We start from the raw sequence: 17097 nt of genomic DNA, 5'->3' as shown, positions 1-17097 counted from the left end.
AATAATTGCCGAGCTGTGTTTACGGAATCGAGACATAGTAACTTCACCAACCATCCCCCATTCTCACGTTGATTTTTTAATTCAATTTTATTGCAATAGGTGTCTTTTTATATGTTCTTGTTCATGTCAAACTTCCATTGAAAACTCTGTGTTTTACTATCTGTAATCTTTTTTTTCGTTTCCCTTCTCATTTTATGTTCATTGGACGCAGTACTGTAACACTAAACGAGACTGTTGAAAGGATCTCTTGTCTGTAAACGTATTTCGCCGGAAGATTTTTCACCTGTGCTGTGTTTTTCAGTTCGCAAATGCTTACATATGTTCGACCAGCTCGGTTAATGCCTCGGTTCGGCAGAAACAGTTCAACATGGTCCTCTGTTTTATTGAGAGCCGTCGGGGTAGTATCTCAGGAATCCAAATACCACTCTGATCTGCTAGCTACGCTGTCCGAGGAAATGGAAAACCTTCGGTCACAATTGGTACAGTGGACGAACTCGGAACCACTTCTCGACACTGTTATACAACCATACACAACATCACATGCTCGTTTTTTCCACCCATTGCTTGTTCTATTAATGTCTCGCGCTTCTACGTTAGATGCGACGCCTTCGAAGCAACAATATCAGCGGTACAAGCAACTTTCGCGTATAACGGAACTAATTCATGCCGCTAATGCAATTCACAAAAGTGTCCAAGAACACGCAAAGGAAGCGCATTCTATTACGAAATTAAAAGTTTTGGTAGGCGACTATTTATTGGGAAAAGCATCCGTGGATCTAGCGTCTTTGAAAGACAACTCCATTACAGAACTCATGGCTTCAGCCATTGCAAACTTAATTGAAGGAAACTTTCCCCAAACCAGAGACACCATGTCCATTGAGTCTGAGCGACGACGTCTCCGCCTGCAATCCGCCTTTCTACCAGCAAAGGCTTGTTTATGTGCAAGCATACTCAACCGGGCGTCCGAGCACATATCCCAGGCATGTTTTGAATATGGTTTGCATCTGGGAACAGCCATGCAACTTCGACAATCCAACCCTGACAAGACAGAAATACGTCTTGACGATGAGGTGAACCGCGCTAAGAAGGTGCTGTCGGTATTGCCGGACGTTGAAGTAAAACAAACACTCTATGAAATTGCCGATGCCATCGCAGCAAATGATGGCTAAAACACTCAGGATTCTGAGATTAGGTTACAAGCATCTCTCCGTTCGTCTGTCCAGCAGTCGTTTCCAATGCTTGAAAACTATATCCCGTTACCCGAAAAGATAGATAACACCCTCTGGTTTTGCTCTATCGCCTCTACCACTGCCTGCAGAAAAGTATCGGCATTGAACTGAAACTGATTCACTAGTTTACATTGCGCTTCAGTGCACGCGATGTAACGCTGGATGACGCTGTAAACCTTTGACCACGGTATTTTTTTCTTGTACGTCTTGATTTTGGAGCGACGGTGGTCCCAGTCGTAGGAGAGGAGCCGTTTAAATGTTTGGATCTCGTTGGGGACATCAATCATCCACATGGTGAGAAACGCCAAAACAGCTTCTTCGTCTACTCGTTCCTTATCAGTAAGAGAAAAAAGGACCTGTATCCGCACGTTAGTTTGCTGAATGGCGACGACGCCGGACGCAGTTATCTGTATCTGTTATGCAAACGAAAAATTGCAGCATCGTTCACGACACGAATATCCTCACAAATACATAACTCGACGAACAGACAAACAAATGAGTACATACCCAGCGGCATATACCGCTTTTTGCCCAAGCAAACAGTCTCATGGCTTCCTTGTCCAGCGAGCGGAGCCGTACTGTCGTGTCTTCATCTAAATCGTGTCGCAGTATCTTTAGAATTCTTTTCTTTCTAGAGTGCTCTGTATTTTTCAACTGAAATAATGCATTACTCATTACGTCTGTGTCCCAAAAACAAGCAATTGGTTTCGACGCATCTTCCTTGGATTCTCCACGACCATGAAATTCGCCTTCAATGTTAAAACAATAACTCAGAAATGCCAGAGAGACAAATATAGGTGGCTTTTTTGTCTCCAAACCCGGAAGATGGCCCAAATATTCCACGAAAGCTAAGAGAAAAGTTATGTCAGTGAATTGCTTTACCAGACGAAAGACTGCCCACATACCTTCTAAACCCTGTGCGTGAGCTTGCGCGCTCTTTTCTTGCTTACTTCTAAGCAGGAGATATTCAAGGATTGCCATTGTAATGGCTGCTTTCTGTTCTATTTTATGCATGGGGAGGTTTGGTCGTCATTTTCAAGAGGTCTCAAGGTATCGTATACGAGGAACCTCGTCTATGACGGGTTCCTTAGTGCCGAATAGCGACTTATTCTGGTTTAAGTTCTCAATTTTTCAAGCGATCACCAATGCGTTTTTTCGTTTTTATTTGTCGATGCACTCTTGTATGCAAGCAACAAAAATGAAGATTTGTCCCATTCAGCAGTGCCCCAGACTATTGGATCATGTACAATTATTTACCAACTTTGGTAGTATGACGCTTCCCCTTACCATTGTCGCTATTTCACGGCCTTCAACGAAAGAAACAGCCATTCGAAATGTTCCGTATTGTCATATTAAGATTGGGTAAGGAGAAAATGCGAAAACCGACTATATAAAACGAACAAATTAAGGTACTCCTGACTCTTTTATCCTCCATCTGCCTTTCGGCTCTTCTGTTATCATTTATTTTTTAAGGGGACATAGAACGAGTCGGTTTTTCCGGCAGAATCGACTCGCTTAGTAAAATATACACGCCCGAACGCAACTTTGGTCGTCTTTATGTTACCGCTATCAATGTTTCTTGTCCATTTGTTTTATTTTACTACAAGGCCTCTTAAACTTATTTTTGTAAAGAACGAGACTGCGGCACAAAACCCTCGTTGACTTATTACAACCTGCCTCACTCTCGTTGAGGCATCCTTGAACTGGTCTGCGAGTCTTATTTATCTACATTCACGACTGTGATTACCGGAAAAAAAACAGTACCGAACCCGCAACCTGGCTTCTACGGTAGCAGTAGCGCCGACCGTAGGCAGCCTGAGAGCCCACCGACCGATTTGACTGTGGTGGTCAGAATGACTCTCCCACCACCACGTAACGTCAAGGGTCCCCTGGCCTGTTCTGGAGTGTAGGCGCACATTACTCCATAAACACAGTAAGTTACTGCCAACTACACCTTTGAAAGCCCCCAAAAATTGTCGTTATAATCTTAAAAAACGAGGATTTACAGTGGAATTTTTTGAAGAATTGAATTTGTCTATTCATTCTCTTTAACTGAAAAAAAGAACGGTGGAAAACGGCCTCGTTTGAGGCATTCAGAAGAAAAGTAACTTTTTTGTGTACAAACAAGAATCACTGCTTCGGACAGTTATCTAATCCATTCATGGGTCATTGAAACAAGGAATGGAAAAGGAAATAACCTCATTGAACGAGTCTCATTCCTATAATGATCGTAACGAAACGGAAAACCGAGAAAGTCAGCAAGGAGGTTCGTCAACATCGACAGCACCGATTGACTTTCAGCCAAGGCAAAGACGGACAACTCTACGTGCTGCCAGACGTGTAAACAATGGTGGCATCGATGGCAGCAGTGTCAATAGCAGAGCTACACTTGGCATAAACGGTCATCACTCTACCCTTCGTTTACAAACGACAGGTCTAACGAATGGTACCAGTACTGATCCCATCTCCCCTATTCAGATCGGAACCGTTGAGTCGTCACCGAACGGATTGAGCGATCGCCATCCTGCTACTCGGAGTACATATGACCTGGATCAGATGTGCAGCCCCTCTACGTCTATGTCGAATACAAGTGCAAACGATTTCTATGAGTCACCCACACACTCAACATCTTTACTGGTATCCCAGGACGGAGAGGCTCCGGGCACCAGAGCAGGTGACACGATGGACTCTGCACGGCACAGCATCCCGCCTGACATAGATTCAGCTCGGTGGGCAGAAGCGGTTAAGCAAAGGCGTCTCAACCAGCGCAAGCGACTTGAAGAGCTTGACGATGACTGCGTGCTCGTAGGCACGCGTGTGTCTGAAGGTCACGAAAATTACGTTACCGCGTACAACATGCTGACCGGAATCCGAGTTGGTGTATCTCGTTGCCAAGCGAAAGTTGATCGTGAGCTTGTAGCATCAGATTTTACAGCCAAACACAAGTTCACGTTTGACATTACGGGGAACGAACTGACACCTTCTGCAAAATATGACTTCAAGTTCAAAGATTACGCTCCGTGGGTCTTTCGACATCTTCGTCAACTCTTTCATCTCGATGCAGCCGATTATCTCGTTTCGCTGACCAGTAAATACATTCTTTCTGAGCTGGGCTCTCCCGGTAAAAGTGGTTCTTTCTTTTACTTTTCTCGCGACTATCGTTTCATCATTAAAACCATTCATCATTCTGAACATAAGTTCCTGCGTGATATTCTCCGAGACTATTATAATCACGTAAAAAACAATCCTAATACTCTAATCTCGCAGTTTTATGGCTTGCATCGCGTTAAGCTTCCTTTTGGTCGCAAGATCCACTTTGTTGTGATGAATAATCTTTTCCCTCCGCACCGTGATATCCATCAAATGTTCGACCTAAAAGGCTCGACTTTGGGCCGCGAGCTCGATGAAGAGCTTGCAAAGAAGAATCCTTCGGCAACAATGAAGGACACCAACTGGATCAATCGAAATATGCATCTTCAATTTGGTCCTCTCAAACGACAACTTTTACTTGCACAAATGAAAGCAGACGTAGATTTGCTTTCGTCTCTTGGAATTATGGATTACAGTATGCTTATCGGAATCCACGACTTAAACCGTGGTAACCGTGATAACATTCGAGACAGCATCTTGTCCGTCTATGAGCCGGACATGTCGCACCATGCCTTAATTGCAGGTCCACAAACTCAATCTACTGCCCATGAGATGCGACGAGCCGTAAACACGACTGGACCTGTCTCCCTTGATCGCTCATGTTACCGGCTCCCCGACGACCAGTTCATGGAGTATGTCTATTTAATTTTGTGTGTTTTCTTTACCACTTGTCTTTATACGGGTTATAGATGCTAACGATGTTATAGGCGCAGACATTTTTTGTTTTATTGTGATGATGGCGGTTTTCGTGCTACCGATGAAAACAACCAGCCTGGTAATTTCATTTTCTACATTGGTATTATTGATCTGCTTACAAAGGTTTGTCACAATTTCTTGGGTTACTTCCCCTCATAACGTTTTTTCTTACTAATCTTCTCAGTACAATTACGTGAAACGAGTAGAACACTTTTGGAAAGGGCTGAGTCATCCACGATCCGACATATCCTCCGTTCCTCCTCCTGAGTATGCAGAGCGTTTCTTAGGATTTATTGCCAACAGCATCAATCCATCACCGCTGTTATTACGCGCAACCCCCATAAAAAGGACTGAGCCCGTTCTTGGGCTTACACCTGAAGGCGATGAAGAGCAGGATCCTCCGCCTTCGCAGCCAACTGTCGGTGCTCTTAACAACTCATCCCTTCAACTTCCCTCTTCTCCCCGCAATCCTATTACTGATGATACGGAATCCTTGGAAATGCCCGCGTATTCCTACCATGGATCCGCTGCTCGTCTGGCTTCATAACTTTACTTTACGCACGCACACACTTAACACATGAACAATCACAGCATTCAGTCCTACTATTTTTTACTACTACTTTTACTATTACTACTACATATGTACATAAGTCGCCCAGTCCTTTACTGAGGTCTTCATCTGTTCGAATTTGGGCCTTTTCGATGCATCAGTCGCAGCTTTACGGCGTCGTTTAAGCCGTGTGTTACATACAGACTGTACTCTGTGCAGAGCAGAGCTCAAGGGATTAAGGATCATTTAGTCATTGTCTATTTAATACAGTAATGCATGTCGTCCTGCGATGAGAGTCGCACTCGTAACACAGATACAACATCCACAAGCCGAGTCAAGATCGTGAACGAAACGGCGAACGAAGGGAAAGCCTGTCGTGAGAATGTCATAGAGCTGGAAGAAGATGCGCTCTCATCAATAGAGGGGTCATTTAACATAAGGACTGGTTTCGTGAATTAAAGCGGTACCCCATATCAAGCACCCTCATCCAGCAGCACATCCATCTTTCGCGATGAAATGTAGAGCACGATAAAGAACAAGGGATTCATGTAAATCGCTGTTTCGCAAACCATGCACCGTCATCACGTAAAACGATGTTTAAATGTATGCTTGCTTTGTAGCAGTCGTAAATACTTGCTTACTCCGTAGCTGCAAGGTCGGCGAGCAGGTCAATAACACTTTGAGGCTCGGGAAGATGCCATTCTGCAATCGAGAGCTTGTTGCTTGAACCAATGGTGACAGCAAACATCGCCTTTTTGTCAATATCACTTTTCTGAAGAGAACGGAACATATCTTCGTCGGTTCTATCATCACCAGCACAGAAAACGAAGCCAGGGCGTGCATTCACAGGGTAGTCTTCGATAATTTGTTTTACGATACCACCCTTGTTAATACTGGAAGGACGAATTTCGATATTGGCCTTTCCTGCCATAATCTCCACATCATACTTGGAAACGACAAGATCTTCCAACAAGGCCTGACATTCGAGAGCCTGGAATGCACCATTTTCTGGGTCAGCCTTACGGTAATGCCAGGTCATAGAACAACGCTTCTCCTCGATTGAAGAACCTTGAGTACGATCAGTGAAGTATTGGAAGATACGTCTCACTTCTTCCTTCCAAGACATATCCAACAATTCGGCTAAGTTAACCCACTCGGTACTATGGGGGCGGCGCAAGAAACTTCCATGTTCAGCAGAAAGACCAAGACCCTTCACATCGTCCATCCACTTGCGAAGAAACTGTTGATCACGACCAGAGATGATCCATACTTGGTTTCTCTTGTCTGCAGCTAGTTTACGCAAGCTGTCAAGCAATTTGGGAGAAGGAACTGCGGCATTAGGATCCTTGACAATGGGAGTCAAAGTTCCATCATAATCAAGCATAATCAAACGTTGCTTCGCGCGTTTAAAAACGGGTAAAGCGGTTCCATCGGTGAGAAGGGGAATGTGTTGAACAGATTTGGAGCTGGCTATTCTATTGGCAAGAGAACGAATCATGGAGGATGTCCAAGCTTGCATCGTGTGAGTAGTCACCTGCTTGTAGGATTCACGGTGAACCATTTTACGCTTCTCCAACGGCATGTTCAACGAATTGTTAATCACCTCAGCACACTCCGTGTAGTCCCATGGATTAATTAGAGGGACGTCGTGCAACAAGGACGAGGTAGCAGTAAACTCGGAAAGCAAAACAACGCCGAAACGGTCCCGTTGGCATACTACATAGTCCAGAGCGAGTGTGCTCAGGCCTTCACGGATAGAGCTAATGAAGACAGCATCTGCACGACGGAGCAGAGCATAATAATGCGAAGGCTCCAATTGCTCGTGGTAATGAATAACAGGCGTGTAGTGTTCCGTACCAAATTCACTGTTAATAGCATTTGCAATCCGATTGATCCGAGCAGAAAGCTCGGGATGTGTAAAAGCAGAAGAGATGGTAATCTGGACCAACACAACCTTTCCACGCCAATCGGGATAGTTTCGAAGGAACCGTTGGAAGGCACGGAACTTCTGAGGCACACCGTAGAGCTCATCAAGTCGATCACGACCAACAATAAGCTTCAAGGAACCAAATTGCTTGTCAAGCTCCGCCAAACGCTCGTTTACAGCGGGTGCACTGCTGGCGCGAATGACACGGGGAACATCAATACCGACGGAGATAGTACGAATCGAGACACGATTGCCTTCGAGTGAAACCCAATCATGTCCAGTCTCGAGGCCCAGTACACGAGCGCAGCAGCTAATGAAGTGACGGGCGTATGAGTAGTCTTGAAAACCAATGAACGTACTTCCCAAAACTCCCCGAAGAATGGCCTTGCGTCTCGGGAAGCAACGAGCAATCTCAGAACTAGGGAAAGGATGGTGATGGAAGAAACCAATCATGGCATCTTTGCGAAGCTCCTTTAAGAATTGGGGCACCAGGAACAGAGAGTAGTCCTGGACAAAAATAAAGTCGCCCGGCTCATAAATCTCACTAAGCTTCTCAGCATATCTCCAGTTCATTTTCACATAGTCATTCCACCATTGTTCTTCTTCATCGTCGTTATCGGTATCCTGCCAGTATTTGTAGTGAATAAGGGGACGAATTACATTTTCCGCGTAAGCAAGCCAGCGAGCCTGACACGAAACTTCTTCCGATAACACAACATCGTCAGAAGTGGATTTCCTCTTTAAAAAGATAGGATGGTACTCGGTCTTCTTGTCAGAGACCCAGTTTTTATATGATTGCTCAAAGTTATCGACGTCTTTGGGAGTAATCGTCGTTGGCCGATCGGTAAATCGCTGTTCATTAGAGGATCCTGTTTTCTCGCCGTCATCAATCGTAGGAATAACACCTGTCCACGCGACAAGCACCGTTTTCCAGTACGTCGAGTTCGCGAGCCAATTCATGCTTGAGTAGATGCTAGTAGCACCACGACGGCCTCGGAACTCCCACTTGCGCGAATTTTCATGGACACAGGCCTTGAATGGCAGGTGACGGAGAGCATAAATAATTCGACCGTTCACACCGTACGAGCGTAATTCGGCTGGATCAATCAGTTCGCCGGACAGATCGACATTATTTTCGTTTTCGAAACTGTCTGTGGTTTTGCTGTGCATCGTAAATCAAAAAGTCAATAAATCGTTACAAAAAAGGACAGAAGGAACAGTGAATGTAGAAAAAAAAGAGAGACAAGAATTCGGCTCTTTGCAAAAAACTTTTAATCCTGCTTCTTAAAGAGAGAATTGAAACAAAAACACTGCAAAGGCGCAAAAACGAGGCTCCTAAGGAACTGGTTCAGGCTAATTAAGTGTTTGCTGTTGGTAGAATGCAAGAGGACGGGGAGGAAGGTGGTAAGTGCGGTCTTCCGCGTACGTCATGCAATAACTCTAAATCACAATATAGTCAATAATACAGCGAATTTGCTGCATAGAACGTTTGTAATTGTACAGATCACATTCGTGTTTCTCAATTCTCAAATTCCTAGTTTCATTTTTGTTTCCATAGTATTCCGCTGAACGGGCATCGATGCATGTAGAAGCACAGTAGCGGTGGGGCACAAGACGGAGTTGGTGGTAGAGATCGGCGGAGGCCGAGTGGGGGGGAGCAGCAGGCTACAGTAGGAGCTAGGGGAGAGAGAGCAATGAGGCATGTGGGGGAAATCAAAAATTATGAATTAATGAAAGGATATGCTAAAGAATGCCAGAGATTACATAAATTGCAAGAGAAAGGAGCAGTAGTCAGCGCAGCGGCTTAAGCAACGTTTGCAGCTTCATGAATGTCGGCACCCGGAAGGGATGTCAGGCAAAGAGGGCGCAGATGGAGGAGAACATAGCAGCAACAATTGTGCCTGCATCGTTTTGCAAGGAGACAAAGACCCGACACCGCATTGACGACGGTTGAGCGCTTCGTCCCGAATATATGCGTTTACAGGAAGAAAAGCAAACCAGAGGCAAGGGCAGCTCCCACGAAGATGGAAAGCATGCTGCGAGCTGGTGCGGAAGCGACGCCGTTGGTGAGACTAGTAGTAGCAGTAGTATCGTTTCCACTAGCACTAGCGGTTGCAGATCCGGAGGTAGTGACTGTGGCCATAGAGAGTGTGGCCGAAGAAGCACTAGAACCTGAAGCAAGGTCTCCACGGCCTCCGTTCACGTTGGCAGCAGTCGAGGATGCTGAAGCAGAAGACTCGGTAATAGAGCCTGTAGCAATAAGGGCGAGTGTCGATGTGGAGGAGGCCGAAGAAGAGTCATCAGTGTTACTGCTCGTCTCCGACGTCGTCGAAGCGACGGCAACCACGCCAGAGGTGGAAGTAGCAGAAGTTGAGCTGGCACCGCTGGTGCTGCTGCTGCTTGAATCAGCAACTAGGTTGAACTGTCCAGACTGAGCATAAATGCTCAAGTCAGACGTGGACACGAGGTTAATTTGGAAACCTGATCCAGTAGGGAAATCCTTCGTAGAGATAACCGCACTGCCGGCTTCAACCTCTACGGTAGTCACCTCAATGTTCACATTGGGGTACGAAGCCATGTTGCTGAGGAAAATACGAACCGAGGTAGGATCCGTGTCGACGGAAGACCAGGCAACCGTCTGAGGCTTACCAACGACCCAGGTGTTGCCGGAGGAAGGCGACAAGACCATAAGAGCGTTCGCGATACCGAGAAGAGAAAAAGCGAGGAAAAGTTTAGTGGTAAGCATGTTTCAATAGAGAAGCAAAAAAATAGGTTTTAACAGGAAGTAAACGTAAAGATGTCAACGAAAATGCCTGAAATGCTGTGAAGAGGGGGCCTTAACAATGTAAATGGAGAAATAATCCGAGAAAGATGGAGGAAAATAGCGAAAAAAACAGGAGAAAAACAAGGAAAAGACGAACAATCGGAAAGAGTTGATGATACTTTGAAAAAAATTCGAAAGGAAAACCAAAAAAATCAGTAAAAATCCGGGAAAATTGAAAAAAATTCTAAGAAAATTCCGGGAATACTTTTATGATTTTTATGATTTTTTTTTTTAAAAATAAAAAATCCCAGCAACTCTTTAAAGAGCTTCAATGATAAAATTTGTCCACGTAAAGTGTCTTGTATTGAGACGCGCACAGCTCGAGATTACAGACGCGAAAGAAGGTTGGGGTTTGCGACGGGAGGAACAGGGGCCTCTTATAGTAAGTCGCGATTACCCCAGTGAGGAGCAGCTGGTAGACGCCGATCGTGCCGAGCTATGACGTGTAACAATAAACTCAAAGAAGTCAGTACCAGCCAACTCTTCCCGTGTCCGAATGGAGAGATTCATAGCCCGCAGCACTGCGGAAAAAGCAATTAGCGAAAGCTTGCGTCATCCGCGTAAGCAAGTATAACGCAATCTGTTGTGGTTCGCGGTAAAATAAATAACGAGGTTTCATTGATCGTTGCAGTGCACTCTCAGTGCAGGTCCTTCTCTGTTTCGGTTTCTGGGCGAAAGCGGCGGCGGAAATTGACAAAGAATTCAACAAGCTTCCCCAGGACGCATGCCCTGAGCATCATAGTGGTCCCGAAGATCAGGGCCCACCACAGGTGCGAAGGACCAGCGGTCACAAGGTCGAGGCGAGTCTGAGGCACCCTGTGCTGGTCGTTATGAACAAACTCAGACGACAAACGAAGGAAACCGATGTTGCCACCAAAGTATCCCATAACACTTGGAAGGGTGTGTTCAGGAATGACGACGCCCTGGTCGTTGACATGCTTGTATTCGCACCCACAGTGATCGTGGCCGGACAATACAGTCATCAAATTGGGAAACAGACGTAGTAGATGGCGCGTGGTGGTCTGGGAAAGATGATTCTGCGTCACAATGCGACCGTTGAAGTCTCTTTGTACGAGCGGTGCATCAACACACACCCCGTCCGGTTTGTACAGGGGAATGTGAGTGACGAGGATCGTGGCAACATCGGTATCGGTAGTTGCTGCACGCAAAACAAAGTCCCAGGTTTCTCGTGCAGCGTCAGAAAGCGGCTGGAACGAGAGCACGGCTGTGTTGAGTGTGTTGGTTGTCGAGTGCAACGGATCGTCACCGGTGTCAACAGACTCGGTTCCCTCCATCACCTCGTCCCATGCAACATCGTCCAGTGCCTGGCTGTTGAGACCGAGGATGCGAAACTTCGTACCTGCTCGTGTGCGGCCATGCCAAACCCAATTGAGTGGGCCGTAAAACTTCTCCCACTGCTCTAGCTTCCTAGGATGCAACTCTCGACCATAACCAATGTCATGGTTGCCTGCAATGCTTAGCAGGGGTGGCTTGTGGTCGGGAGAGTGCATGGACTCGTTGTCAATACCAAAGATGCGTTGAAGACGCCGACTCCGATCAGCCGCCTCCTTGTCGTCCAGATACTGGAAGCTCACCAGGTCGCCGAGTGTAACGACTGCATCAGGCTTGCCCCAGAACTTGCATGTTGAAACCAAATGCCGCAGAAACTGGTCGTTCCCCCACAAGTCGAACTTTCCCTTAATAAAGTTATGGCTCTCTACCTTGTGATTGCCTTCGATTTGGGGGTCTGCGACGGCCATAAGAACGAATGTGTCATCTGCTCGCCGATGTATGCGGTCGGTAATTCCGTAGAAGAGAGGAAACAAATGATATGCAACGGATCCGAGTATGAAAATGAATACGACAAATTTTAGCACCATTAAAACGGAGCCTGGCGTCAAAGCTGGTCTCCGTGAGAACATTGAGAACCACATCTCAAGTATTAAGAAGAAAAGGTACTAAAAATAACAAAAAGGAGTCTGTAAAAAGACAATAATTATCAAACGCGAAGTAGTCGCGAAAATTAGATATAAACAAGGGCTAGTTTTTGCATACGCTGTAAAAACGATCCAACTGTTAGCTGCTGTATCCTTCACGAGACTAGAAAACGCTTATTTATGACAGATACAGTAAAAAGGGTAAAGAATGTAAAAAACCAACGCGAAGGACGAGTTTGTCCAGTAATAGCCAGTCCTGAACACATGCAAAGCTAACCTAGCATCAGTTTTCTGCCGCTGGTGCGGCGTAGAATCGTAAAAAACGGGTCAATGGCTAGCTAAGACGTTGCTGGTAAAGGTTGAACCCAGCCGCACTGGTCGTGCTGCGTAAGGCTGATCACTTTTATTTACATAGCAACGGTTGTCAAGCATACTTGAATGTAAACAAATAATTACGAACAGAAAAGAAAGAGGAGAAAACCGGTATATTTTGTGTTCTACATAATCAATTCTACCGTGGAAATAGACGCCCTTTTGTTTTACACGCGTTCTATGCATGATTGTTCGTTTGCAGAATAATATGATACAAACCGTTAACGAAGCGCAAAAATATGTAAAAAAGGGATGTGTCAGAATCGCCGTAATTTTGTCTCAAACATGTATTGGTTTATATTTCGTTTTTCCCATTATCTACTGAGTTACTCCCGAGTTTTCACTATCCACATGCGACTTGACCCCGCGATATCGCCGCCAGCCTTAACGTGGTATAGGTCTGGCCCAGGACTGCTTTTTTGTGGGAAACCGAAACTTTTTTTAAATACGGAAGAGTAAATATATAGTAGAAAAAAAACAGCCAAGTAGTATAACCAGTGCAATTCGAAAGATTCACACAGGAAATACATATAAAAACAATGTCTGCGAACGATATTCAATACCTGCGCTCTAAGCTCGCCCAGTACCCTGATTTCCCCAAGAAGGGAATTCTGTTTGAGGATGTAAGTTGTTTTCTAGTTGGAAAAGAAGAATGAGATGGTTCAGGAAGGAATGAAGGATTGAAAGAAGGCACAGGCAGAGTCAAAGAATTGTATTTTAAGCAGTCATCCTAGTGCAAGAAAAAAGATGCGACCACATGATTCTCGTCAACGCCGGATGAATAAATTCCGATAAGATGAATGAAGACAAATAGACTTTAAGAAGACGAGTTGTTTGTGAAGATCTAGTGGCTTTATTCGTTGATAGGAATTTATGGTTGCTCCTTATCCTCGTCATCATTCTCACATTTCTTTCTTCTTTTCCTTTCCTTAAAAGTAATGTATACTAATTGACGTTCATTAGATTCTCCCCATCTTCAGAGACCCCAAGGCTTTCCAGATCTTAATCGACTCGTTGGTTTCTTTGATCAAGGAAAAGTTTGAGAATGTCGACGTAATTGTCGGTTTGGAGGCTCGCGGATTCTTGTTCGCCCCTACTTTGGCTCTTGCTCTTGGCTGCTCTTTCGTCCCCGTTCGTAAGCCCAGCAAGCTTCCCGGTGAGGTCGTTGAGGTTTCATACAAGAAGGAGTACGAGACTGACAGCTTCGCCATGCAAAAGGACTCTATCAAGCCCGGTCAGCGTATTGTCGTCATCGATGACATTCTCGCTACTGGCGGTACTGCCTTGGCTGCCGATCAATTGATTGAGAAGCTCGACGGTAAGTTGCTCGGACACGTCTTCCTTATGGAGCTTGATTTCTTGAAGGCTCGTGACAGACTCCAAGCTCCTACTTACAACCTCTTGAACGGCCAAGCTGAGGCTCCTGAGGGCAGCGAGTGGGCTTAAAAACGGTTCGGAAAGTTTTGTAAAATAACTCCATCAATCAGTTTCGTGTGGGTATTGTATGTTGGAGCATTTAAACAGCGGAAATACAAACAATTGTACGCATCCTGGGTAGAAAAGAGAGGGAGAGAAAGAGTTTGAGTATGTGTGCATGTGTATAAGTGTTCGGTTTCTTAGAATTCCACATCGTTGAGATGAAACCGGGTTTGCTTTTTCAGGAACATGTTACTGATGGGAACGCCCTGGAAAAAGGCGGCTGAATCAGTCCAGCTGTCTTCGAGACTGATGAAAGCGTTTTCCTGCAACCAGTCTATTTCCTGAGTGATGTAAATGGTGGGTGCTATGTGACTTTTCAAAAAGTAGTTCATGAACGGCAGGACTGTATCATCATCGTCTTCATCATCTTCCTCTTGTTCCCATTCAAAAGGATTTTTGTGTACGAACACATCAGCTTCTGTATGCTGTAAACTTTCGTTTTTAGTGCTGTCGTGGATAACCAAAAGGCCGGCTCCATACGCATTCTTTGCTTTGCGCGTCCATTGACACTCATTGCTAGACACAACGTATGCATATGCAGGCCTCAGATTTTGCTTTGGTCGTGAACATAAGTCATCATCCAAATATACAACTTGTAGTCTCGACGGTATATGTTGTATGGGAGGACTACCCATATGCAACATGGAAACTGGTTCTCGATTTTCGGAGGCAACTTCGTGGAGGTACATTAACGAGTCGTTGAATTTTAGATAACCTTGCTTAACATACTTTTCATAACTTGGGTCATCAATAAACACAGATTCATTATCCCGTAGTGTAAAAGGCCCAACTAGAAATGGTTAGATTGCTGAATAGGAGTAAATGAGCTAAAATTGCTTAAGCCTTATCATACCTTTGCTAATGGTGTAAGAATCGGCTTCGTACTGTAGAAGACGAATTTTAATGCCTTTAAGATCAAACAGTAAAATTCCGTTATTAGTTCGTAAAATAGTATCTTCAGAGAAAGGCGCTCCGGGGGCATAGATGAAGTCAACGCCCTGTAGAAAGGTTGGTGCCATTGAGACAGCATTTGGAGCGCTTGTCAGATATGTTGGTGCAGTAGCGTTTACTAAATGAAACACATAATAATACTCAGGTCGTGAAATGATAGAATCCGAAGCAAATGGATCATACGTTACGGAATGAGAAGAACATTTCAAGTCCATAAAGCCCAGTTCCGCATTAGAAGACGTGTGGTCTATGGATAATACTGGGAACAAGTGCCCCTCGGTTGTGAACAGAAAGTTAGAGCTTAGTGCGTGAAATGTATTTTCAAAGTCAAAGAGCAAATACAAGTACTTTAACGTTTCTGAAAGGAAGAAACTCTCCATTCTGTCAGAAAGTGTTTGTTTGGTAATAGAGCTTAGCGTTGCAAAACCACATGATGTTCGGAGCTTTTGCAGCTGTTCGATTATTTGTTCGCCCACACGAAGATAGAAGTCATCGCCAGTTGCACGATACAGGTAGTATGTTGATTCAATGAATTCCGGGCGTAATGGGTAACCATCAAGTTCTATTTCACGGGTCATATAGTCGTAACGCTCGGGCAATTGCCCAAACTTAGTGAAGACAGCATAGAAAAACAGATGTTGTCTTTGGGCAAGCTCAACATCTCCACTTAAGACCAACAAGCCAGGAAAGTAAGCCGATAGTGAATCGATCCATGTGTTGACCCGGTGACCATTGGCAATAAACACATTCTGTAGGTAAAAGTTATCCACCGGTGCCATGTACTGCATGATTGCCTTTAATGAGAGCTTCCAAACTTCATAAAACTCGATATTACCAAGTAAAACGAAAGACTTTAGAGCGTACTCGTACATGCTATCGATACCGGCACCGACTCCTGCAACTGGGTATATCCAATTGCCCGTGCTGATATCGATACTGTTTCCCAAAAGGTTAATATGAGAACGTCTTCGCCAGACTTCTTGAAATGCACCAATGGCTGCCTCGGAAAAACGTTCATCGCCAGTTAAACTTGACAGCAGGGAGAATTCTAATACAAGGCTTCCAGCACCAGCAGCGCATGTTTCATGGGTTTCCATGAATGGTATTCCGTACTTCAAGTTGACACGGGCATAAGGAATAGCAGTGGGTGTACGAAATGCCTTCAGCAAACGTTCACCCAAGTCAACAGCAAGTGACAGTAACTCACCATTGTAGTCCGGTACACGAAATCCATAGTCATCCGAGCTCGCAAAGATGTGAGCTGAAAGAAGTCCGCCGAGTATACGTATATTTGCTTCAAAGACTTGAACTTTAACGTTTTTATCAAAATCCAGATGCTTTATGACACGAGAAACAGCATCTCTAAAGCCATTCTTGTCGTTGAAGACAACAAGAGTATCCAGAACATCAATTAGCGTCAACAAGTAATCACCACAGGAGTCATTTATTCCAATATTAGCAGGGTTAGAGCGATCTGGCCCAGCCCCAGTGCAGCTGATGGGCTTCAACTCGTCTGCAGGAAACGCATGTGTCAAATAACCATCGTAACCATGATGGAACATCTCACGAACATTGTCACTGAAGAGTAAGTTAGTTACAGAAACGTTAAAGCACTATCATAACACTCCGAATAAAACTAGAGCACAGTATGTGTTCTTTTTTGTGTCTCATAGGGTCCGCAAAGCTCCACTCTCATTCAGATGCAAGTGAGTTCTTGATAAATGGAGAGTATGGCTACTGAACGTCAAATTCTTACCGTAACTGCAGCCTCCGTTCCTTGGTCATGTACAGAGATTCACATTTCACTACAGAAAACCATAACAGCAGGGAAATTCCTGCGGTTACGAGGGCATAGAGATGCTTCATACTGACCGGGAATAACGTAGCGGGACCTTAAATGTATTCGTTACGGCAACACATAAAATTACATCAAAATTAAGCGAATAAATGACCCAATTCAACAAAACTATTTGTGGATGTCT

The 17097-nt window shown here is 44.8% G+C and overlaps 8 protein-coding genes across 8 annotated transcripts; 3 read left to right on the top strand and 5 right to left on the bottom strand.

Moving 5' to 3' along the window:
- The first annotated feature begins 15 nt into the window (after nt 1-15).
- SJAG_01865 (decaprenyl diphosphate synthase subunit 2 Dlp1) lies at nt 16-3149 on the top strand. The gene has a single exon (XM_002173066.2). The coding sequence runs from the start codon at nt 309-311 to the stop codon at nt 1167-1169; it is 861 nt and encodes a 286-aa protein (XP_002173102.1). The 5' UTR covers nt 16-308; the 3' UTR covers nt 1170-3149.
- SJAG_01864 (Pot1 associated protein Poz1) lies at nt 547-3126 on the bottom strand. Its single transcript, XM_002173065.2, has 3 exons — nt 2135-3126; nt 1737-2077; nt 547-1585 (listed from the first exon to the last, which is right to left on the bottom strand). Exons 1-3 carry the CDS (start codon nt 2241-2243, stop codon nt 1247-1249), a joined length of 789 nt encoding a protein of 262 aa, XP_002173101.2. The 5' UTR covers nt 2244-3126; the 3' UTR covers nt 547-1246.
- SJAG_01863 (1-phosphatidylinositol-4-phosphate 5-kinase Its3) lies at nt 3085-5930 on the top strand. Its single transcript, XM_002173064.2, has 3 exons — nt 3085-5011; nt 5087-5198; nt 5260-5930. The coding sequence occupies exons 1-3, from the start codon at nt 3411-3413 to the stop codon at nt 5620-5622; spliced, it is 2076 nt and encodes a 691-aa protein (XP_002173100.1). The 5' UTR covers nt 3085-3410; the 3' UTR covers nt 5623-5930.
- SJAG_01862 (trehalose-6-phosphate phosphatase Tpp1) lies at nt 5638-9009 on the bottom strand. Its single transcript, XM_002173063.2, has one exon. The coding sequence runs from the start codon at nt 8720-8722 to the stop codon at nt 6263-6265; it is 2460 nt and encodes an 819-aa protein (XP_002173099.1). The 5' UTR covers nt 8723-9009; the 3' UTR covers nt 5638-6262.
- A 245-nt stretch (nt 9010-9254) lies between these two features.
- Nucleotides 9255-10702, bottom strand: SJAG_01861 (hypothetical protein). Its single transcript, XM_002173062.2, has one exon. The coding sequence runs from the start codon at nt 10296-10298 to the stop codon at nt 9531-9533; it is 768 nt and encodes a 255-aa protein (XP_002173098.1). The 5' UTR covers nt 10299-10702; the 3' UTR covers nt 9255-9530.
- On the bottom strand, nt 10604-12642 carry SJAG_01860 (phosphoprotein phosphatase). The gene has a single exon (XM_002173061.2). It carries the CDS (start codon nt 12308-12310, stop codon nt 11015-11017), a length of 1296 nt encoding a protein of 431 aa, XP_002173097.2. The 5' UTR covers nt 12311-12642; the 3' UTR covers nt 10604-11014.
- Nucleotides 12643-12785: 143 nt separating this feature from the next.
- SJAG_01858 (alpha mannosidase-like protein) lies at nt 12786-17096 on the bottom strand. The gene is made up of 3 exons (XM_002173059.2): nt 16872-17096; nt 15018-16693; nt 12786-14954 (listed from the first exon to the last, which is right to left on the bottom strand). Exons 1-3 carry the CDS (start codon nt 16979-16981, stop codon nt 14302-14304), a joined length of 2439 nt encoding a protein of 812 aa, XP_002173095.1. The 5' UTR covers nt 16982-17096; the 3' UTR covers nt 12786-14301.
- On the top strand, nt 13092-14233 carry SJAG_01859 (adenine phosphoribosyltransferase). The gene is made up of 2 exons (XM_002173060.2): nt 13092-13308; nt 13649-14233. The coding sequence occupies exons 1-2, from the start codon at nt 13225-13227 to the stop codon at nt 14129-14131; spliced, it is 567 nt and encodes a 188-aa protein (XP_002173096.1). The 5' UTR covers nt 13092-13224; the 3' UTR covers nt 14132-14233.
- Nucleotide 17097: the final 1 nt, after the last annotated feature.

This window comes from Schizosaccharomyces japonicus (genome assembly GCF_000149845.2).
Source record: "Schizosaccharomyces japonicus yFS275 unplaced genomic scaffold supercont5.3, whole genome shotgun sequence".
Lineage (NCBI taxonomy): Eukaryota > Fungi > Ascomycota > Schizosaccharomycetes > Schizosaccharomycetales > Schizosaccharomycetaceae > Schizosaccharomyces > Schizosaccharomyces japonicus.
The sequence above is the reverse complement of the archived record's forward strand: the minus strand, read 5'-3'. Positions and strand labels throughout refer to the sequence as shown.

Excerpts from the sequence above, each read along its gene's own strand:
- SJAG_01860 (XM_002173061.2), bottom strand. The coding sequence starts at position 12,310 with ATGTGGTTCTCAATGTTCTCACGGAGACCAGCTTTGACGCCAGGCTCC.
- SJAG_01863 (XM_002173064.2), top strand. The coding sequence starts at position 3,411 with ATGGAAAAGGAAATAACCTCATTGAACGAGTCTCATTCCTATAATGAT. Across the intron at positions 5,012-5,086 it reads CCCGACGACCAGTTCATGGA|GCGCAGACATTTTTTGTTTT; the intron begins GTATGTCTATTT and ends ACGATGTTATAG. Across the intron at positions 5,199-5,259 it reads TTATTGATCTGCTTACAAAG|TACAATTACGTGAAACGAGT; the intron begins GTTTGTCACAAT and ends TAATCTTCTCAG.
- SJAG_01862 (XM_002173063.2), bottom strand. The coding sequence starts at position 8,722 with ATGCACAGCAAAACCACAGACAGTTTCGAAAACGAAAATAATGTCGAT.
- SJAG_01861 (XM_002173062.2), bottom strand. The coding sequence starts at position 10,298 with ATGCTTACCACTAAACTTTTCCTCGCTTTTTCTCTTCTCGGTATCGCG.
- SJAG_01864 (XM_002173065.2), bottom strand. The coding sequence starts at position 2,243 with ATGCATAAAATAGAACAGAAAGCAGCCATTACAATGGCAATCCTTGAA. Across the intron at positions 2,078-2,134 it reads TCACGCACAGGGTTTAGAAG|CTTTCGTGGAATATTTGGGC; the intron begins GTATGTGGGCAG and ends CTTTTCTCTTAG. Across the intron at positions 1,586-1,736 it reads AAAGCGGTATATGCCGCTGG|GTCCTTTTTTCTCTTACTGA; the intron begins GTATGTACTCAT and ends GTGCGGATACAG.
- SJAG_01859 (XM_002173060.2), top strand. The coding sequence starts at position 13,225 with ATGTCTGCGAACGATATTCAATACCTGCGCTCTAAGCTCGCCCAGTAC. Across the intron at positions 13,309-13,648 it reads AGGGAATTCTGTTTGAGGAT|ATTCTCCCCATCTTCAGAGA; the intron begins GTAAGTTGTTTT and ends GACGTTCATTAG.
- SJAG_01858 (XM_002173059.2), bottom strand. The coding sequence starts at position 16,981 with ATGAAGCATCTCTATGCCCTCGTAACCGCAGGAATTTCCCTGCTGTTA. Across the intron at positions 16,694-16,871 it reads GAACGGAGGCTGCAGTTACG|TGACAATGTTCGTGAGATGT; the intron begins GTAAGAATTTGA and ends CTTACTCTTCAG. Across the intron at positions 14,955-15,017 it reads TTCTTACACCATTAGCAAAG|TTGGGCCTTTTACACTACGG; the intron begins GTATGATAAGGC and ends AACCATTTCTAG.
- SJAG_01865 (XM_002173066.2), top strand. The coding sequence starts at position 309 with ATGCTTACATATGTTCGACCAGCTCGGTTAATGCCTCGGTTCGGCAGA.